Genomic DNA, 23,152 nt, shown 5'->3' with positions numbered 1-23,152 from the left:
AACTAGTTAGGCTGACAATTCCATCTTGGGAAATTTCCTGAGATTTGGGGGCAGTGTTTAGAAAGGGTGGAGTTCGATGAGGGGAGAAACCCCAGCAGAGATGTGATATCACAGAGTCCCCCCCCCCCCGGAGCTGCCATCTCTACCAGGGAAACTGATCTCTGTTGTCTGGAAATCAGTTGTAATTCCAGGAAAACTCCCGGAAGCCGCGCCAGGCGGCTAGTAATACAAGAACTAGTTGGTATGATGGACTTTTGGACGGGGGAGGAGAAGCGAACTCGGTTCAAATCCTTAGTGATCATGTAGTTAATTGGGCAGCGGAGTCACGTTCTCTCAGCGAGAGAAGTTACATGGCTATTAAGAAACCGCCAACGCAGAACTTTCCCCATCCAGGAGCCTCAGGATAAGGGGAGGAACGAAGCGGAGGGGGCGTGACGGCGAAGAGCGCCCCAGAAGAGCTGGGAACGAAGGTCAGGTGTGCAGAAACGCGCAGTGCTGCCGGCGGGGTTCCTGGATATGGCGCTGCTGGTGGTCATGGGTGTCAGCGGCTCCGGGAAGTAGGTACTGTCTCCCACGACGAGGCTGGTGGGCTACACACAATCCCGAGCAGATCCTACGGGGAGGGTGGTGCGGGGACCCGGCCGGGGCTCGCTCTCTCGCGACGCCTCCGCTCTAGCTAGCCATTGGCTGCCACTCCTGCGCGCTTCTGGGGAGGAGAGGGAGGGGTTGTTCAGTGGCTGAGCCGGGCCTGCGAGGGGAGGGAAGGAAAGAATAACTGAAAGTGTTGTACTTAGGAGGCGCTCGCCAGGGAGGGTCTAGGGACGACATTATGTAGCTGTAAAGCTGGACGCCGTGAATTGTGGCGTTTCTTGTCGTATGGAAAGATTACACGTGTGTGAGAGCTGTTAGGTGTACGCTGGTTGGGAAGCTTAATGTTGGTACGCCTGACAGGCAACACAGACGTGTCGTCTTTACGCATGTTAAGAGTATGTGAAGATTTTCCCCTTACAGCGACCAGAATACAGCACACCTGTGAAAAAAGCTCACAGTAAAGTAGAATGATTAGCAAAAATGTGGAGTGACTATTCCAATACCGGCTTGGAAGCTAACCAAGGTGTCGTCTTCCCCCTCCCCGCTTTTTATCTCTGGGGGAGAGGAGAAAAGGAAGGGCATGGTAGTCCGATCTCGGAAACTAAGCCGGGTCAGTACTTGGATGGGCGACCGCTAAGAAAAACGCTGCAGAGGAATGCTATGGCAAGCCGCTGGCGCTGAAAGGCCCTAGCTGGGGTCGCTATAAGTCGATTGCGACTTGATAGCAGGTACACGCTCAATGGAGATGGAGCCATTTAAAACCTTAAGCAACAAATAGGAGTTTAAGAACTAACCGTCTGTTTAACTGTAGATCTGTTTAACTCAGTTGCATGACTGTGGAACTATATCAGTTGAGTGGCCATGTTAAATCTGAAACAACAGAACAAAACCATTGTCTTGGCACCCTAAAGGCAAATGGACTTATTATGGTGTAAGCTTTTGTGGACTAAAGGCTGTTGAATAGATGCATGAACTGTGTCTTCAGTGGGCACAGATATAAACATTTAGATGATGGGGTCAAACATTGCAACTGTAACATTTTGCATTTCATTATCTTTTTACCTGTGTCTTTGGAATTTTTAAACCAGAGATTCAAAATAATTGCATTTTTGTACATAGCTTCAGTTCTAAGAGAAGAAATATTTCAGTCAGGCTCCCCAGTTTCTCTCAGAAACATGTCAATACTTCAACTAAAGAAAGAGCCTTAGAGAAATGCAGCAGCCACATTTCCAGCAATTTCTCAGCAGTGATCCCAGAAATATTCTTTAATACCTGCCCTTCTCTGTTTCCTTGCAAAAACTTTCATCTTCTGCCTCACCTCACTTTTCTAGTAGCTTTGATGGAGGGAATCAGCCCATAATTTCCTTAGACAAACTGAGAGGGAAGGAAGCTCTTCTGTTGTTATAGATACTGCTGCTTACTGATTTTGTTCTGTGGGAAGATGCAGGAAACCTCCTCAAATTAGTATAATCTGCAGGAGTGCAGAGAAAGCCCGCTGTGCACTGGGCATTCAGCACACTCACCTGTTTCATGCGCATGTGCTCTCGTTCCTGACTCACCAGCCACACTAGGGACTGCTGCCTCCCCCATATTTTCATTAGTTTTGTACAGGAGAGCAAAAGGTACTCAGAAATCCTGTAGACAGATGAGAACTCCCACTCATTTAGCACCACTTTATCCTGGCTTTTCATGTACATCTTCAGTACATTAAATATATATATATATTTTCCTCCCATACTCCCCCATTTTCACTTTTGTTGTTCCCTTGCCTGTAACCTCTTTTTCATATCTCTGTCATAGCATACTGGTGAAGTCATTTTTATATTATATGAACCTGACCTATTAATTATAACCCCAGGAAATAGCCAAGAGAGTATTTGTATCATACAACAAAATAAACATCTCTGACCAAGGATTGCCAGATGTTACCAAGGGAGACTTTGCACCTTTTGTAGTTACAGAACAGACATCTGTTCAGATGGTCCAGCTTTTCTTTGTTACTGCATCTCTGTGTGAGGAAAAAATGGGATTACTCCAGCCCTTGCATGTCACACAGCTCTTGAAGATAAGAGTCAGGAACAATGGTGGATAAGGCTTTCTTTCCCCCAAAATCATGACCCATCCCTTGTGCACAACATCTGTGCTGTGTTAAGATTAGATATGTTTGTCCAGTATTAACTGAAGGGCACCTCAAAGAATAATCACAGGCTTTAATTACTGTGGGAGGATGCAGTAGTTTAGTTTTAATGAAGTCGGGGAACTCGGACAGTGTTACTTAGTCAAATAAAAGTATAGCCCTCACTTGCTATTTGCAAAATATTACATGGTGATTAGATGATGTAATGTTGTTGTCATTTAATTAGTGGGTGCACTTAATAGTTATGTATGTTGAAGTTGGGTGTTCCTACAGTTTTGTCAGTACAAAACATCAAATACGGGCAGTATCATACACTAACACCACAAAATAAATATTTAGAATGTGAATGGAAAACATTTTTATTGAGGAGTCATCTTATGGGAAATGCAGATGATGCCAAGTAAATTGGTATATGTTTTTGGTATATACAGAAAAACCACTTTCTTTTTCCTGGAATCATGCTTGGAGATCTTCTGATATGAAACCTTAAACCTATACTGTATTAACAAAACCTTTGTGGGTGTGTTTAACACCCACACACACATGACAACACTTATGTAATACCCTGTTAACAAATACTGCTTTCAATGAGCCAGCATATCTTCTAAATAGGCCACCTGACTTTAATTACATTGTTCAAATTACATACTAAATCTTTGTTTCAAATGAACTGCAGCTTGTTAATCGGTTTTGTATAGGAAGAACCAGTTTGGTGTAGTGGTTAAGAGCGCGGGACTGGGTTTGATTCTCCACTCCTCTGCTTGAAGCCAGCTGGGTGACCTTGGGTCAGTCACAGCTTCTAGGAGCTCTCTCAGCCCCACCCACCTTTCAGGGTGTTTGTTGTGGGGATAAAATAACATACTTTGTAAACCACTCTAAGTGGGTATTAAGTTGTCCTGAAAGACGGCATATAAATCAAATGTTGTTGTTATTATATTCATTAAATGTATTTTGCAGTCACTTCAGAATAAGATTGTTGCCCAAGAATTTCTCAAAGAATAAGGCTCCATGGGAGAGTATCTATGGAAGCTTTAGAAAAAAGCTTGCAAGGAACTGAATATTGCAGGCTTGACCTCTAGCACTGAAAGCTGATGCAAAGCTGATACAAAGGGTTGTATAAGTCTTCTGTATTGCTCTGAGCATGAGAGAGTAAATAGGCTTCATCCTAGCCTTACCAGGGCATGTATTGGAATAGACTGGAGGGAAGCTCACCCTGAAGACCCCACAGTATTCACAGGCAGTCAAGTTGTTAAAAACCATTGATCATTGCAAATAAGCCAGTATAATGGAGTGGTTAGAGTGTCAGACTAGGATCGAGGAGGCCAAGGCCAAGAATCGAGGAGAGCCAGTTTGGTGTAGTGGTTAAAAATGCAGGACTCTAATCCGGAGAGCCAGGTTTGATTCCCCACTCCTCCACTTGAAGCCAGCTGGGTGACCTTGGGCTAGTCACGGTTCTCTGGAGCTCTCTTAGCCCCACCCACCTCACAGGGTGTTTTGTTGTGGGGATAATGATAACATACTTTGTAAACCACTCTGAGTGGGTGTTAAGTCATCCTGAAGGGCGGTATATAAATCTGTTGTTGTTGTTGTTGTTGTTAAGGTTCAAATCCTCACTCTGTCATGGAAGTTCGTCAGGTGACCTTTGGCCAATCATACCCTTTCAGCATAACCTACCTCACAGGGTTGTTATGAAGGAAAAATGTGGGAGATGATGATGTAAGCTACTCTGGATCCTCATTGGGAAGAAAGGCAAGGTTTATAAAGTAAATAAATAAATTTACCAAATGCACAAGACTTTTTCGGGTCAGGGCAAAACTCATAGTTGGATTTCTAGATAGTCGGAACATACAAATAAGGAATTCCCCTCATACAAATTAAATGGACACATGTAATTTGCTCCACTGCAGTAGCAAAAAGAAAGGTGCCACATTATAAATTTGTCTTACTCTAATAACAGCACAATTATCTTTTCTATCCTCTCAGGTACTTAGCCCACAGTCACAACTTGGAGCCATAATTATTTGAAAATGTAGCCTTGAAAAGTCCTTTCTCAGATGCACACTTTCCAACGCGAGCCTAAGCCGTTATACCTTTTAAGCCTATTGACGCCAGTGGGCTGAGAAGAGTGAATTCTGTTAAGTTTTGTGCTGCTGATCATATAAGTACATAAATATAAGATCTGTTTTCAGCAAAAAGTATGAAACGGAGAATAATATTATTATTGATAATTTCCATATCCCAGGTTGGAGCCAAAGAACTGTGAACAAGAGAAAAATAGCCACTAGAGTATTCCACAAAGGGTTTTGCAAGAGCTTGTACAAGAATTCATGGAGTGTTATAGTAGATTCTCCATCGGTTTTCATGCTTGCCTAGGAGATTACAAGAACTCTTGCACATAGTAGGATTTTCTTTCACCTTTCTCATGGAATGTAGTGTAAGGGGTACAACAGGCCTTGTAATAATACAGTATACCTTCTGCATACTGAAGGACACCATTGGATCCAACCCCATGAGCCACATCTAGATGGAGTTCCTACTGGTCCTTTTGAGGAAGTGGCTTCTCTTGACTTGTTGATACTGTCATCCTAAACAAACTTATTCTTTAACAATAAACTTATTACTTTCAGGTGAATAGAAGCAAGCTGGTAGGAGGCCTCCAGCTAGGAATTCTATAAAATATTCAGTAAATGGGGGAAAAAATTCTAAAGCCTGATAAATGTTGGAAATGAGCTTTAGAAAAATCCATTATCTTATCTAACGTTAAAAACGTGGATTCAAATTAGCAGTTAAAGGAATTTTTATATTTCCTTTAAGAGGGGAACACTACAAAAAACAAAAACTACAAAAAAGGTAATGATGCCATTTTTTAGTTGCATAAACATTGATGCTGGAATTGGGAATAATTTTTTAGCTCTCTTCCCAAAGATGAAATATTAGGTGATTGTAAGTGAAACAATGAGACAGCACCCTCCCCCTCAAGGCAGCTCGGAGTTTCTAGCAAGTGGTATTTTTACTGAATACCATCTTTAGGATAGGCAAAGAAAATCCTGCAAAAGTCATGTTTTCCCACCTTCAGAGGGAAAAATTTCCAAGATAGTACGATTCTTTTTGGAATTCTACATCATTTCCTTATCTTTTTCAAGAGCCCATTCTTTTCTTGTTACAATATTTAATTTTTTCTGAACTAAATCTATAGTTCATTAATAGTGAAATCCTAAATAGATTTGCTTCGAACTGGTGTTTTATAATTCTATTATTGCATGTAGATCAATAGATTTCACAGATGAGATAATGGTAGGTAGACTTTAAATGAACGAACTTTTCACACATTTGTAGATAGTCATAAACCTATTTAACACAAAGCATTTAGTGGGAGATTTCAGTTCATATGTATGATAGAACTGTGATGAATGCTGTTCTGTCCATTTCAGTAACGCTTTGACTATGACTCCATCAAAGTGATATTGACATCAAAGTTCAGCCTGCCAAGTCTGATTATATTTTTTCTCTTATATGTGTATTGTTTTAATTCCAAATGCATGTGCTTTAAAGAAGACAGCCCTATAGACCAGGAGTCTCCAACCTTATCGAGCCAGCATACACTTTTAGAATTTTGAAGCAGGGTAGTGGACATCACCACAAAATGGCTGCCATTGGGGAATTAGGTCCAATCACAAAATGGCTGCCCCAGTAGGTTGGGACCAGTTACAAAATTTTGGCGGTTCCAAGCCAAGTTCCCTGCTATGATAGACACAGCTGCATCTAGATAAATGTTCCCTACAGATGTAAAAATGATGATTCCAGAACTCTTCTGAAGAACCCCCTGCTTCAAAGAGGCAAAGGAAAGCCATTAATGGCTTTCCTTTGCAGAAAAGATGCTGTTTGTTTTGTTTCCAAAGAAAAGTATAGGTTTGTCCCACATGCAGCCAAAGGAGAGGTTCAAACCTCTGACCCTTCTCACTATGCAGTATGCTAATTCTGTTGATTTATGATGGGATCCATACCTGCGCTTTAAACATCAATTCTTCCTCTTTTGACTTGCATTGAGTTTTTTGACTCATAGTGTAGTTCACACCAAGCTTTGACACCCCCTTCACTTTTCCCATAAGATTTCTTAGCATGATTTTTCATTTCATGTGTATCTGACAAAGTGGGCTGTGACTCACAAAAGCTAATCTTAAAATTAATGTAGTTAGTCTTTAAGGTACCACTGAACTTTCATTTTATTTTGCCCATCCCAGAGTGATAAGAAAGTCTGTGTGTGGCCCAGCCTGCTTAGGATTTAGCATTTTGTTAGTTATTGTTCAACTTGAAATAGTAACCAATATGTTTTTGATTTCTATACTATTTTTATTGCATCTGCCCTCCAAGGAACTCAGTGTTTTTGGTTTCTGCACAGAAGTCAAAAGGGCACACCAGGGTCCTTGCACTACCAGTTTTACAGCAGTTACCAGTCATGGCCAGTCACATCCATCATAGTGCAACTTTTTTCTTGCTGCTGGGATCAAGGCTGGCAGATACATACTCCCACCCAGCAGGAAGATTTGGGCAGAGATGAATGGATTTACTAAAGCAAACTATAAATCAAGAGTCATGCATTACTCTATTTTTATCTCTAGACTCCATCTAATCCTCTGCATTCAAATCCTGCTGCCAACCTCCAAGCTGGTTCCCATCAAGTCAGTAAGCAAGGAGGCCAGCATCCGCCCTGAGCCTGCGAAAGTGGGGAGGGCGGAATATAAATTAAATTAAATTAAATTAAATTAAATTAAATCTCCTCCTAAGAAACTACACATCTTTGTTTTTCTTCTATTTTTGAGCCACAGTACAATAGAAAATGTTCCTGAGCAGCACCAACTCTGCATCCATGGGCTTTTGAACATTATTCCTGATACCTTCTGCTATACCCCATTGGTTCTATGATTGGTTCAAAACAATGTGATTTAATATCAAGTCACTTTGAGAGTCATTTTTCCATAGAAGAACATCATTTTCAGGGATGTGTGCCTAAGCAATGAAATCAAAGACCATGTACATGTCTGCTTAGCTGCAACAAAGACAAGAGTTCTAATTAGGGTTTTAAAGAGTCCAGTAGCACATTTAAGACTAACCAGCTTTGCTATAGCATAAACTTTCGAGAACCACAGTTCTCTTCGTCCACTTCTCTGGATCGAATTCAGGGTTAGGGTAAATCTCTAGATTCATAAAGCTGTGATAAGTTTGCCCTGACTTCCAGTAACTAACTTCCAGTAACTAACCTATCCTGAACTCTCCTGGTTCAGGCTAGGTTATCATGATATTTTGTATTTATTTCTGAGGCATTTTCCTAATCGCTCTTTCCTTTGTATAATTTTTATTTTCATTTTGTCTTGGTCCCCTTGGCATTTCATGATATAAATATAATAATAAACATAAACAAGAACCTTATGACAGCTCCTTGTTGTGCAACCTGAATGGCTGTAAAGCCTGTTTTGATAAATCAGGTATCTCTACAGAGCAGTGGTAAGGTTGGTGGAACCATACACTTTTTGTTTAGTTGTTACAGGGTTCTAGCCTCTCAACAATCATCTAAAGTTGGTTAAAATCATTTGCCAAGGGTTACTTAGTGAGCTAATTGAAATTTGATTCTTGTCTTCCTCTGCCCCAGTTCAGCATTCTCGCCACTACATCATTTTAATTCTGGACCCAGCCTGGGAACTGACTTAATTTGCAGCTCAGTCCTATGCATGTTTTGCTTGGTAATGTGGCTGTGGTTTATTCCCAGGTAAATGAGGATAGTTGTGAAGCCTGAGTTTCTCAGGTGTTAATATTCTCTCCACCAAGGGCTCAGCTGGATTATGTGAAGTGTGTTGACTGGCCTAGATCATTTACTGCATGTGTGACAATATTCTTGTTTGCCCTACAGTGAGAGAACAGTTAAAATCAGTTTGGCATGGTTGAAACATTGCTGAGAGCCATATCCAAAATGATGTAAGTTAAAAAGACAGTCTGCAGCTTTTGGAAGAAAAATAAAAGGGATATTATTGTGACTACAAGAAGCTCTCTGATCTGTAATAAATTCTTTAATCTTCAGTAGTAACAACTAACTCTCCCAGTTTATATAGTGCCTTTTAAGTGTTCAAAGCATGTTTCAGAAAATATGTCAATAATCCCTACAGCAAGCCTATGAGAGGATGACTGTTGGTCATTTGGAATCAGATACAAGTTGCTGTGATATTCTAAGTAGGTGATTCACAGAGCATTTACCTTAGCGTAGCATCATTGAAGACCATGAGCAGGGCTAGCATCGGGTTGATACAGTTGGATGTCTGCTGAGGCTTACAGTCTGTAGAGCGCCTGTCTCCCAACTTGACCCACTCGGTTTTTCTCCCAGTTTCCAGTGGAAGAAGTGCCTGAGACAGTGGAAAAACTAGAGCACAGCTCTAGTCATGTGGACACCCCTCCCAATATCCCCTACAACACTGCAGCAATGCAACGCTTGCCTCTTTCTCTAGACCTACCAGCACTGATCAGGCTAAAAGGAGTACCACAGAATGATCCTATGCTCCCTCCTTCGATAATGGGAGGGAAGTGCAATTGAAATTTAGTCCTGACGATGAGACCCATGGATATTCTGTGTTGGGGGGGGGGTATACAATCTCTAATTAGGCTTAATCTGAACAAATACATATGGGAAAGGAAGGGGGCATATGCGTAAACAGTTACAACTGATTGCACCAGATCAATAAAACTGCAACTTTGGGAGCTGATCAGACATTTGTCAGATCACATGATTAGACACAGATCCCATCTTCCTCTCCTACTGCGTAAAGGTCTCCCTTCTTAAAAGGGAAGAGGTGTGAATCACAGCAGAAGTGTAAGTCTTTAGAAAATTGGAGTAACATAGCATACTTGCAAGTTGTACTGTTGGGAACTGGGGTCTCCCTTGTAGCAATGTTTAAAATGTTGCACTTTTCCTCCAATAATTGAAATCAATTCTTAATAAAATTGTTGTTTTACAATTGCATCATTAGAGAGCAAGTGTGTTATAGTGGTTAAGAGACTGAGCTGTGAACAAAGAAGTTTTTAGTTCAGATATTTCCTCTACCACAGACAAGAGGAGGTTTCAGCCATAGCCATATCTGCACTGTGGAGCTAATATTGTTTCTACTTCCACTAAACTTGCAGCACTTCCATTTCCTCCTTTGTGTGTCCAAATTCAAACTGGTTGTTAACTGTCTGCTCCCTTCAGTAGCCAAAGACTATCACCTTCCAAAGGCAGGGAACAGGACTACTAACTATCAATGAGCATTAATGCCCTTTTAAACTCCTTCACCATACATAAGTTGCCTGATGATAGGCCTGCTCATAATCAAGACAGCCAAAGTCTTAACAATATAAATATCACAATACTTAATTTTTTTACATCACTCATGAAATGAAAATGTCTAATAGTCCACTTAAAAACACAGTTTAGGAAGTCTTTCTTCCCAGATTGTAAAATAAGAAGCAGAGTACCTCCAATAGCTAGATATCCTACATAGTTAGGTGTAACTAAACCTATTCATTCTGATGGACTTACAGATGCCCAACTCTGCATAGGATTAAGTTATGAAGAATTTCTAGTTGAGGCCTTTGAGGCAAGCCCCTCTAGAATTTTTGAATTTCAAATGTTTCAGAGCTGTGACCGCAAGTTCCTTCCATTGAGCTGATGATGGGGGAGATGCAGACAACCCTACTTCTGTTATTACTGCCATGACTTGGCTACTGTCCATCAACCGTCTGCTTATGACCTATTCAAAAGACAAAAGAGTTACGGAAAAGCCCAAGCTAGCTCTATACATCAATTCTGACAGTTACAGTCTGAACAACATGTAGGTTTCTCTGATCATTTTCTCTGATATGATCATTTCTAAAATGTGGTCTTTTCCTTCACTGCCTTTCTTTTTAACGTTAACATATGTTGTTAATTTTTTACAGATCCACTGTGGGTTCACATCTGGCTGATAAGGTACAGTTTATACCATATGTTCATTATCTCTTTGTGTAATATTTCTGCAAGTGAGTGCTAAGGGCACAACAGCATTGGGCTAAACCCCATTTGCAAACCGGGATCCTCATTTTAGTCAGGAAAGTTCACTGAACTCTGCCAGCATTTGCTTGGAGTTTGTTGTACTGTCACTGCCAGCTCACCCACTGCCCTATTTCTGCTTTTAGAAGTACACTGTATTGTTCATCCTCTTCTGCTGTGTTGGAGCCGCACCTAAAAGAATGGCAAGGCAAAGCCCAATTTTTATTGTATGTTGCCAGTTTATAGGTGATCTTCTGTCTCATTCCTGAGTTGGTCACATTAAATGCAGCTTTACTTTAAACACACATACACAGATGCCATCCACTAGATGCCATTTCTTCTTCTTAATTACGCAGTTTTAAATTTCTCAGAAATATGATCATATAAATGGTGGCTCATTTTGTGACATAGAGGCCATTTCCACACACGTTGAATAATGCACTTTCAATGCACTTTCGCAATCCTTTGGAAGTGGATTTTTTGTTCCACACATGGAAAATCAGTTTCAAATGTTCACTAAAGAGTATTGAAAGTGGATTATCCAACGTGTGTGGAAGCAGCCAGAGTTCCAATAAGTAGTGGTATTTGCTGAGCTTTGATGTTGCTGAACTCTTATGTTTAATCCATAATTATGATTCCTATTTAGCTGGGATGGAAATTCTATGATGGTGATGATTATCATCCAGAAGAGAACAGAAAGAAAATGGAAAAAGGAATCCCCCTGAATGATCAGGTATTACAACCCCCCCCCCCATAAGCCAAAGACCCCCTGTAAACACTAAACACATTTATTTTATATAAGGTTGCCAGCTGGCCAATAATATCTTAATAATGTCTTAACATGCAGGAATTGCTAAGTGAGCTGTTTCTGGCAAGGAAATAAATTATTTATCACCTGCTTATTGCTGCAGCTTAAAAGCTATTAAATGGTGGCAGTGAGAGCCCATTTAAATGCTGGCAACCCTAGTGTATATGTGGGTTTTGGAAGATTGACAATGCAATCCTAAGCAGAGTTATTCAAGTCTAAGTCCATTGGTTTCAGTGGTCTTAGACTAGAATAACTCAGTTTAGGATTGCACTGTGAGTCACAAGACTGTATCCCATGATGGGGGATTTAAACCAGCCTTTCCTTTGGGGCAGTTTTTCTTCAGAAGAGAAAACCTTGACCTTTTCATATACTTACATCTGCCAGTATATTACTCACTGGTAACTTGAGATGGGGCATTGTGAAGGCATAAGTTGCAGTCAGGTGCCTGATATGCACAACACATCTGACTCCAATTTCATGTACAGTGAAAATCACTTTAAAATCTTATCACTTTAACTTTGATTTCTTAATGTTTCAGAAATTAAGTTGGGAAGACATGAGATTGTACAGAATTGTAAGCATGATTTCTCCCCCACCCCCCCCACCCCATACTGCAGATCACCTATATGTAGAGGATCCTGCATTTCCACTTTCCCCCACTATACTTGGGCACAGACAGCACAATGGGACATTATAGAGAATGGATCTCTGTGTATCTCCTATCTGCTCATCTATTCTTCTCTCATGCCTTGTGAGTTACTTATGCTGTAACAAATTGCTGTGGTGGAAAGTGGACTGGGCTATGTGGTTCTGTCTATAAAATTAACTGTACCACAGAATCTGAACAGGCAAACCACAAACATCATCTAGTCAAAATTAGACATGCTGTTGTCCTTTCAAAGGGACATGAATTTAGCTCACTCCCAGTAGAACTTTAAAGTAATTAATTATGGTTGGTTAGTGCCTCATGTTGAGAAAGGAACAGGAGAGAGCAATGAAGTTAGTTATTCCGTAATTATTTCACTATTTAAAAACAGTTTATTTTGCTTGTGGAGCAGACCAAATTACTCTTTAATCTAGTGGTCCATGAATTGCCCTTTTTGGAGCACTTTTACCAATACCAGCTTCGCTGTTATGAAAAATAGCTCGCTGTGAGTTTTATGTGCACATCTCTGTTTCTCTTTAGCCCCCTTTACTTCATTTTACACCAGGCACATGTGAATCATTCCTAGTGCTGCTTATTAGTCCACAAAGAGAAGCTGGTAAGAACTGCTCAACAATAACATAAAATTAAATAAATAGATTTTTAATTGGTGGCTGGAGCCTGTGAAATCAACTAGAGAAGAGTATAAGAAAATAACACCCCAGTTGCCTTTTTAAAGGAAACTCAAATTACAGCTGTCAATTTTTGCATGTGCCAGTCCAAAACTGTTTTTGCATGTGCCAATCCAAAACTTGAAAATAGTCCAGTAGCACCTTTAAGACTCACCAACTTTACTGTAGCATAAGCTTTTGAGAATCATAGTTCTCTTTGTCAGATGCGTCCGACGTATCTTTTCGATTTTGCTACTACAGACTAACTCCTCTGGATCTAACACGGCTAACTCCTCTGGATCTAAGTCCAAAACTTGACTCCTCTTATACCATGCAGACCAATGCTTAGAGCAAATTAAACTTTGCGACCACTTGTCATAGATGGAAATGCCGCTTTTCTTGATTGCCTTTTATAGTAAAAAAAACCCTTTAAACCGATACATCAAGCATTGCACTAATGCACTATATTTTATCATTTGATTATTTGTGAAAAACCTTGTCAATGATGACAATTTCCTTATGAAACCAATGATATGAAAGTTTGCTGGAAAATAGGAGGGTGTTCTGCTATGAGTTTCCCATCTTCTTGCCGACCCTGCCATCCTCTAAACTGCCAGTGATAAAATCTGTCAAACATGAGCTAAATAGAGAGGTATCAAAGTATCAAAACTAATGGGGCTAGGATGATTTGAGATTGCTGGCAGCATGAGGATGCCATGAGGTACTTCTGGAGGAAAACTTGAAAAGCTCCTGAAAATGGTAGAAGCTGTTATTTTGGGTGAAATGGCACTGTGTACTGAAGCCAGCCTGCCTCTTTTTTTCAGGACAGGATTCCATGGCTTTGCCACTTGCATGATATATTAATGAGGTAAGAGAATGTGTGACTTCCAGCACAAGGCCTTGCAATCTGTGTTCTGTGGATTCTATGACTGGACAAACAAGCAACAAAACCTAGTAGTGAACATGGAATGCAACATTCTAAGAATCTAACTTTTTTTTAAAAAATCAAAGCATCAACAGCAAGTTTCTAGTCCCTCAGGCTGTATTCCAAAGGCTTGAAATTTAGGGTAGGCAATGCCTGGTAAAACACTTTTAGTGGAGGACCAGGGGTTAGGGATGAGTCATTTTCTATGCCCGGCATTGTCCCTTATGTCTAGCAGGAAAAAATGCAGGTTAAAGAATTTTTAAGTACTTTATAAAACTCGTAAAGAGACCACACATTTAGAGTGTAAGACTTTGGAGACCTGGATACCAAGCTCAACCATAACATGATGGATGACTTGGCACATTAAATAAAGGCTGAAGTACAGAGTAAGGAGAATTCCAGGTCAACTCAAAATGCAGGTACGGCATTACAAGCGATTGTCCTTAATGTGTCCAAAAAATATTTGCCTGTGGGAAGTCTGTAATGGGGAAAGTCCTAGTCTAGTCTCCTTTCCATGCTGGTTTTCTGTGCACAAGAACTGTTTGTCTTGGCGAGTGTTCAGAAAGACAAGCTGTATTCGAAAGTGGTATAGTCTAAGCCAGTCCACTGAGCTGAAAAAGCATGAGATGGGAAGTCATTCTGTTAAATTGGATAATGACAGTGTCTTCTTTTTGTAGGGAGCATGCCTCTGGGCAGAACACAATTTTAGCCTGCTCAGCTCTGAAAAAAAGGTACAGGTGCATTTTAGAAAATGGAGAAGCTGGTACAAATTGTCAGAATTCAAGTGGTCGAGAGGAGCCTGCATCACAAAAGATCCTTTTTATCCACTTAGATGGACCTATGGAACTCATTGCTCACCGCTTGGAAAAAAGGAGGGGGCATTTTATGCCACCTGAGCTACTAAAATCTCAGTTTGATGCTCTTGAAGCTCCATCTGCACCAGAAAATTTTATCACTGTCAGCCTGGAAAAGCCTGTTTCAGAAATAGTATCTATAATAGAAGAATATGTTAGAAACAGATATGGATAGTTCTTCCAGGTCGGTTCTTAGTTTATAGGACAAACTCAAGCAAGATTTGTTACCCTTTATAAGAGTTTCTTTACTTTCATTGAACAATACATATTGGTGAATTAACTTTATTAAACATATGAGATGAGCTGCATACTTGCAAGGTATTTTTCATGTCTTGGTTTTATTTAAACTGGATTTAGGTGAGAGTTTTTAAAGTATGAATTATTGCCCTAACATTCCAGTGGATTGTGTTAGAAAAATTGGAAAAAACAATTAAAATTGGACGTATAGAAATTACAAAGCTTACACATGGTGAAGCTTTCTAACAGAGTAGTTTTACCCTTCAGTTACATCTGTTGGGGGGACATAGGGTTGCTCTGATGGACTGATGGAGGACAGAATCTCTGTGGTAATAATAAAAACATATGTACAAGTGTAGTAGCTAAGTGGAGGGATTCCTGTCCTTCAGTTGGGGGAAAATGAGGAAGAGAAGGCTGGAAGTCTCCAAAACCAGAGGAGTGAAAACTGTGTGAAAACAGTACACTGTTACTATCCATGAATCTTTTAAACATGCAGGTTGAAAATGGAAATAACCTGTAAACTGTGTCAAAACCTTAAGAGAGAGAACTGTGTAAACTTTTCAAAACAGGTTTGCTGGAATTAGTTAATTTGCTGAGAAATAGTAGATTTGCTGTGTGCACATTCAACCCATCTACAGAGTGCAGAGAAAAAAAAGATAAACTCATTTTCAGTTTAAAAAGAAAAAGTGTTCAGGTGTTAAAAGGGGGGGGATTGAATTAGGGACGAAATAATTCTCATGCAAATCTTACCTAAAAGCAAATACAAAAGTAAGATTGAACAATCATCTAGCTTGTTACATTCTTAAGTTTATACTGATTCTCTACAATTCCCTTCCATTGTCCTCTTCCTTGGATCAAGGAATCAGCCCATAATTGAATTGACCTTGTGACAGAATGCACTTTTAAGAAGGTTCCGTAAGTGCAGCACTCAGAAAGCTGGAAAGGAGGGAGTTAACAAATTGCCTGGAATGAGAATTTGATTGACAGGCTTCTCCCTCCTTTCTGATTGGCCGGTGAGAACCAACCTTCAGGCTGATAGTTGGTTACTGACAGGATTGTTGGGAGAGTGTGTGAGAGAGTCTGACAGGGAAGGTCAGACAGGTTCCACTCTGGAGTGAGGGAAAAGGAATATTTTGCCTTAACTGTAACATCATTGTCCTGAGGAAGAATTCAAGTTAAGAATTCCAAGAATAAGAGTCAGCACAAGCTGAAGCCTGTTTACAGAGCCACGAGAGAACTGAGAATATATTGGGAAGAGTGATAGGGTAGTGGGTTGAGACTCCCTGTCAAGTCAAAAGAAGGAGGGTTAATTCCTACCCAGTTTCTAAAGGAAGGTTGGCTCTGAGGAGGACCCTTGGAACTCTGAAGAAACATTGTTACTGCAACTAAAGAATTAATTAAAACATCTCTCACTGTTAAGAACCCAGAACATAAGAAACTTAAGCTTCAAGGAAAATATTTTGCCTGATAAGCTGTACTATCAATCAAATTTTACCTCAGCACTTTTATTCCCTGACTACACTCATTCCATCCCTGCCTGTTCAATACAGTTGTTTCTTTTTGAATGTTATACCATCTCCAGTGCCATTTCCAACACGAAGGAAGAGGGCTCCTGCTTTTCCCCATCAAGTTCCTAGACTTGGCTAAAAAGCCAAAATTAGAACTGCTTATCAGGGTGGGACAAAAAGACTTTCAAACCACAAATAGAGACACGCTACTTGGGGCTGCTCAGCCAAAGCAGGCAAACTTGAGTTTTTTGGGGGAAACCTGACTCATAGTGGGGGAGTGAAGAAGAATCCATCATAACCTGCCCATAAGTAAAAACAACAACAAAAGGATGCTCTTGGTTTTTTATACATTTCTCAAATTTTGACACCAAGTTATGGCATTGGCTTATGTTTAAATTCCTATTGGTGCATGTTGCTGACAATAGCTAGCTTGGTAATTGTGGTGTAATAGTTCAAGTGTTGGATCTGGGAGAGCAGGTCCAAATCCCCACTCTGCCCATAGAGGCTTGCTGGGTGACCTTGGGCCTGTCACACGCTCTCAGCCTAACCTACCTCACAGGGTTGTTGTGAGGATAAAATAGAGGAGAATGATGTAAGCCCCCTTGGGTCCCCATGGGAGGGGGGGAAGTTGGGGTATAATGAAGCAATTTTTTAAAAAAAGTTTCCACTCATCTTTAGGGTGGAGGTTGTTATAACCCTTACCCTCAATAGAAGTAATTACTCATTGTCTATCAATTATGTGGTTCAAGGCTTGGGGTAATCTCTGGACCCTTGCTATGCTCTCTGGTCAACTGGATGTATCAGCAGACTATATTGCTATAGTCAGATCTAGCTTATATTTCACCAAAACACAAGGATTTGGGGGGGAGGGGAGGAAGAATGATTTGTAGATCACCATGTGGTACTCTTGTGCTGGCAAGAGGCTGCTACTACCAGCATAACCCATATGCTGAAGGATATTGTCAACTCAAGGGGGAAATGGGGTAGAATGTGGCTGTAATAGAACAGCAAAGTTATTTGGAATCCTGTGGTTGCTCAGAAGTTGGCCTCATCCTTGCTGGCAGTAAAATGTTACCTCTACAGAACAATTGGTATTAAATTAAAACTTTCCCATGGGAATCAGTGGCTTAAAGGGATGCTCTGCCAAATTGCTTACTCTCCCATCTCAAAGGATAGAATACTAAGCCTGCAGCAATTATGGCAGGCCAAAAGGAAACAGATTTTGTATCCCAAGAGATGTAAGGGATCCATCATTCTGTCTTTAGTGGTATGGTTTGTGTAAAGTGTCTCACCAACAAATATCCAGAGATAAAAGAAATCAAGGGCAACAATTTCTTGTTTTTGCAGAATTCACTCCAGTCCAATTGTTGCTACTGGTACTACAAGGAACCCATACACAAGCAGCCTAGGAAACTGTGCCTCTGTGGAAGATTCCTGGCACTTCCCCCATCTCACCCCAATGCATTCTTAACAAGTGCAGAACACTCATCAACATCCTTGCTCACAGTTTCCTTCTCCCTCTGAGGCGGAGGACATCTTGGGTGATTCCCTTTGCCCAATCAGGGAGGCAGGAAATCAAGTTTCTTCTTTCCTGTTGGCTGTGGGAACACCCTCTCCCTCTGTTCTTTCCTGCCTCCAGGGAGAGCAGTAGCTGGCAGATCTCTCTGCCATTTCTCTTCACTACATTTTCACTTTTCCTTTCACTCAGCCTTCCTCTCTCCACTATTTGCTTCCTCATTATACAGTTTCTGCTTCTTTGCTTTCCTTATTCTGTTCTTGCCTCTGCTGAGCTACACAACCAGCAAGATCTACAAGCTATGGAGCCAATAAACTCCGATGGGAGTTTTATGGACAGCGAGGAGGGGAGCCTAATTACAGCGACGTTAACAGTAGGAGATGCCGAGCCACCCGATACCATCCTGCTTGCACAGCAGGAACGGAATCTGGGCACCTTATGCTTTTCAAACGTAAGAAAAAGCAATCTGGCTCCAAATCGACAGCGCAATCCTGCCCGGAGGCAGAGAAGACCCCGGAGGTGATGGCAAACAAAAAGGCGGGAAATGGCGGTGGAGCCCGCCTGAAGCCATGCGCAGCATCTGAACATGTGCCTGCCATCCTCCCAGAGGGAGGATCCACAGCGGGCCCTTCCAGGGTGAATTGAACCCTGCAGACCGCCATTTTGAACCCAACGTCAGACGGTAACATACCTGACGGGGCTACCCTTCCCCTCCAAACTGACTTCATGACCCTTTTGAGGCAGACAATGAGGGAGGAATTCTTAAGGTTGTGCCAGTCTCAACCCAGGTCAGCAAGTGAGGCAACTTCTCCCCCCTGTAAACAACGTCACATCACCAATACGTGGCCTACTAAAGCGGCACAAAAATCAGCCCCCAGTGGCACAAGGGGCAGGACTGAGACTTGGGAGGGGGAATCTCCCTCTGATAGCGAGTATAGAGAAGATGGGGAGTTTCTTTCTGAAGAGGAGGAAGAGGAAATGCTTAGCATGCCAGATCAGCCAGACAGATTGTTCAAGGCTGACAATTACCAGTACCTGCTGACTAAATCTCTAGCTGCCCTAGACCTCCAAGAAGCCTCTCCTGGGAAAGGGGAGGATTCTAAGCAGGGCAAGACCTCTAGACCTAAAGGCTGTAAAGAATTTTTCCCTAGAGCTGACAATGCAGAAAGGGTTTTCCCTTTTCCTGAGTATTTCGAGAGGCAGTTGAAGGCCGAGTGGGTGGCCCCAGCAACCAGCAAATCTTATCTGACAGCAGTTTAAAAATTGTATGCTTTACCTACATATGCTATTGAGTTGTTGCAGGTTTCCCACATTGCTGCACTGGTCGCCGCCCTTCAGTCGCCAGGTCTCCTAGCTGAGGATGGCCACGGCTCTGTCAAAGACAACATGGACAGGAAAGCTGAGGCAGCCCTCAGGAGGGCTCACGAGGCCTCGGCTATGGCCATAAGAGCCTCGTCCATTGCTTTGATTGTAACCAGAGCATTGGCAGTGTTATGCACAAACTGGGTTCGCAAACTGATTCAGCTGATTCCAAGGAACCATAGATGTCTCCTGGAAGGAGCAAATAGGATTTTAAAGGCCAACACCTTCGCAGCTGACGCCACCCTAGACGTTCTGACCTTTTAGTCTTAAGCCATAGATTCTTCAGCGGTCGCGAGGAGGCTCCTTTGGTTGAGAGCTTGGCCGGCAGACCTTTGCTCCAAATTCATACTCATGGCCTACCCATTCCAGGGTGACAAGCTCTTTGAGGATTCTCTGGAAAAAGTCCTGGTGGAAACGCGGGATAAGAAAAAAGCCTTACATAAGTCACTTAGGAGGCTTGATAGGCATACGTCCAACTTCCAATCCTTTTGTACCCATCACTCCTTGGCAAGAGTTCGACAGGACTCCAGACGATCGTCTTGGAACAACAACATGCCAAACTTCAAATGATCCTCCTTTGGAGCCAGGTCCACCCAGTTCAATCAATCTTGTGGGGACAGATACGAGTTTGAAGCCAAAGCCCCAAAATCCTGACTCTGATCAGGGCCTGGTGGGAGGGAGGCTACTTCAGTTTCATCAAACCTGGGTGGAGTCAAAGGCGAACACGTGGACTTTAGAAGTAGTCTCCAAAGGATACTCCATAGAGTTCGAATCTTACCCACCAGATCGTTTCATAAAATCCCCGCTTTGCAAGAACCCCCCGGAGAAGACTCATCACCTTAAAAGCCATAAGCCACCTGCTAAACATCGAGGTAATAGAATTAGTTCCTCCTCAGGAGGAGAGGAGCGGTGTGTATTCGATATTCTTCACCGTTCCAGAGAAAAACGGGGACTGGTGAGCGATCTTGGACTTAACATTTATAAATCATTTCATAAAGACAAAACATTTCCGCATGGAGACTCTAAGATCGATTGCCGAGGCCTTATGATCCGGAGAGTTCCTTATATCCATAGACCTCTCAGAGGCATATCTCCATGTGCTGATGCACCCTGCTCACCGCCGATTCCTGAGGTTCTGCGTGGGCGGTTGTCACTTCCAGTTCAGAGCACTTCCCTTTGGCCTGGCAACTAGACATGGGCACGATCTGAATTACGATTTCAAAAAGTCCCCAATTTTGGCATTTGCTCCATCGTGACTCAGCTAATCAGTTCTGTCCACGGTAACCAATCCAGCAGTTGGGAAGTTTGCTTGTTCGAGACTTGATCGGATATATCGGTTTCTGTTCGGAAGGGGTCTGGGACTGGAATGACAGCCCCTGGGTCTGTCAGAAGGGCTCTGAGACCGGAATGATGGTCCCTGGGTGACAGTCAGGGGCCTGTCATTCCAGTCCCAGAGCCCTTCTGTCACACTTAGGGGTTGTCATTCCTGTCAGGGGCCTGTCATTCCAGTCCCAGAGCCCTTCTGAGACACCCAGGGGCCGTCATTGCACTCAGGGGCCTGTCAATCCAGTCCCAGAACAATCTATCTGGGCCCAGAAAGTTTCCTTCAAAATCCATTCCACGTTTTCTTTGCACCTTTTTTTTTCTCTAATGTGTTTCAATGGAGCCCATGCAAGTCTATGGGCATTCCAGGTTCTCATTATTTCCAATGGGCATTCAAGCCTCTCCCATTATTTTCAATGGGCAATTCTGTCATTCGTTTTAGTACATCCCACAAGGAGCACGTGGGCAAGCCAGCTGCCCCTTGTCCTGGGGAAAGGCAAAAGGCAGCGCGGGAGGCTGGGAGGCCGCCTACGCCGTTCGCCTTTCCCCAGGACAAGGGGCGCATGGGCAAGCCGGCCGCCCCTTGTCTTGCGGGGTAGGTGAACAGCGCGGGCAGCCTCCGAGCCACTCGCACTGCTGCCAGCTCCACAGCGCACCGGGACAGCCGGCTTGCTGCGTGGGCAGGAGTGACTCAGGAGCGCGCGCATGTGTGCGCGCAACAGCCTAACTACGGTTGCTCTGGGCGCTGGCCTCCCCAATTTCCGATTTTGGACCAGAAACGAGACTTGATCAGTTAGAATTGGGTACCTGTGTTCGGCGGCGGCGCAGAATCACAATCAGCTAAATCGGGATTATTTTTTGGATCGTGCCCATGTCTACTGGCAACTGCTCCCAGGGTCTTCTCCAAGGTGTTTATCAATCCCATCATGTGTCTAAGGGAGAAAGGTCTCCGCATCCACTCATATTTAGATGACATTCTAATCAGGGTGCATTCCAAGTTGAGATCTCTCCAGGTCACTGCAGAGACAATCGAGTACCTACAGAGCCATGGCTTCTTGATAAACCCGAGCAAATGCTCCCTCACTCCTTCACAGAAGCTGTTGCATCTTAGTTTGATGATTGACACCAAGGAAGGAAAATTCTTCCTCTCTCACGAGAAAATTCAAAATACCAAGCAACTCGTCAGCGCTGTGCTTCAAAACAGGTCTTCCTCCCTCATGACACTCTCCAAGCTGATGGGGACACTAGTCGCCAATTGCGAGGCTTTATACTGAGGTCGACTTCACACAAAAGATCTCCTTTCCTTTCTTCATCCTTTCCAAGCCCAGATCATCGCCAAATCGAACAGAACGGTCAGGGTTCCATGGAAAGTCAAGGAAAGCCTCAGATGGTGGACAAAAGACACACAACAGGGGAAATCCTTCCTCTCCCTGTAACGGATACAACTGTTTACAGACGCCAGCCTTTCGGGCTGGGGGGGCGACGCTGCAAGGATGACCAGTTCAAGGTGTCTGGTCGAAGGAGGAATCCCGTCTTCCCATCAACCTTCTAGAGATGCGGGCAATCCATCTGGCCCTCTTGCATTTCGACCAGGCTGTAGTTGGCAGAGACATCTTGATGCAGACAGACAATACGTCGGCCAAGACATATATCAACAAGCAAGGGCACTCGCTGATCTAGATTTCACAAGGAGGTAGTCAAGATCCTGTCCTGGGCAGAGGGCCGACTGAGATCCATTCAGGCAGAGCATATCAAGGGGATCAACAATATGCAAGCAGACTAACTGAGCCGCAAATCATTGCAACCGGGGGAATGGTCCCTCAAAGCGGAAGTGTTTCTACAGGTAACTTCACATTTCGGGACACTGATAGTGGATCTTTTTGCCTCCCCCTCCAATCATTGACTACTCAGATTCTTTTCCAGGTACAGTCATCCGAGGGTGGAGGGCATCGATGCTCTCAACTCTCCATGGCCCAAGGGACTATTGTACGCCTTTCCGCAGATCCTCAAGCTTCTGAGGAGAATCGCCGAGCAGACATGATCGTTCCATGGTGGCCCAGGAGACCATGGTTCTCTACAATTCTGGCACTGGCAACATCCCACCCGTTCACACTGCCCTCCATCCCAGACCTGCTACATCAGGGTCCGATCTGGCATCCACATCCCGAGTGGATGTGTTTGACTGCGTGGAAATGGAAAGGTCCTCACCAACTGACCTAGGCTACCTTCCACAAGTGGTCCACACCATGTTGGCATCCAGGCAGAGATCTACAATCAAAATATACAATACCGTTTGGAAGGCCTTCGTTTGATGGGCCAGGAGGAAGAAGTTGAACCATCTGCAGCCTCCGCTATCAGCCATCCTCCATTTCTTAAACGATAGCCTAGACTTCGGGCTCAAACTAGCCACTCTACGAAAACAGGTAGCAGCATTGGCTTCTGTCATCTCTCCGTTTGAGGGTTTCACTTTATCCACGCATCTCCACATTCAACGCTTTCTCAAGGGTGCTACTTCGCTAAGTCCACC

At 42.8% G+C, this 23,152-nt stretch overlaps 1 protein-coding gene across 4 annotated transcripts; it reads left to right on the top strand.

The window, feature by feature from the left end:
* The first annotated feature begins 272 nt into the window (after nt 1-272).
* On the top strand, nt 273-14,989 carry IDNK (IDNK gluconokinase). 4 transcript variants are annotated; one of them, XM_054986855.1, is made up of 6 exons: nt 488-557; nt 8,634-8,698; nt 10,688-10,718; nt 11,425-11,511; nt 13,725-13,768; nt 14,503-14,989. In XM_054986855.1, exons 2-6 carry the CDS (start codon nt 8,661-8,663, stop codon nt 14,852-14,854), a joined length of 552 nt encoding a protein of 183 aa, XP_054842830.1. In that variant the 5' UTR covers nt 488-557; nt 8,634-8,660; the 3' UTR covers nt 14,855-14,989. The 4 variants fall into 4 exon arrangements, with proteins under 4 accessions (XP_054842828.1, XP_054842832.1, XP_054842830.1 ...); XM_054986856.1 differs by having other exon boundaries at nt 531-561; XM_054986853.1 differs by lacking the exon at nt 8,634-8,698 and having other exon boundaries at nt 273-557.
* Nucleotides 14,990-23,152: the final 8,163 nt, after the last annotated feature.

Source organism: Eublepharis macularius, chromosome 8 (genome assembly GCF_028583425.1).
Source record: "Eublepharis macularius isolate TG4126 chromosome 8, MPM_Emac_v1.0, whole genome shotgun sequence".
Taxonomy (NCBI): Eukaryota; Metazoa; Chordata; class Lepidosauria; order Squamata; family Eublepharidae; genus Eublepharis; species Eublepharis macularius.
Note: the sequence above shows the minus strand (reverse complement) of the source record. Positions and strands in the feature narration are given on the sequence as shown.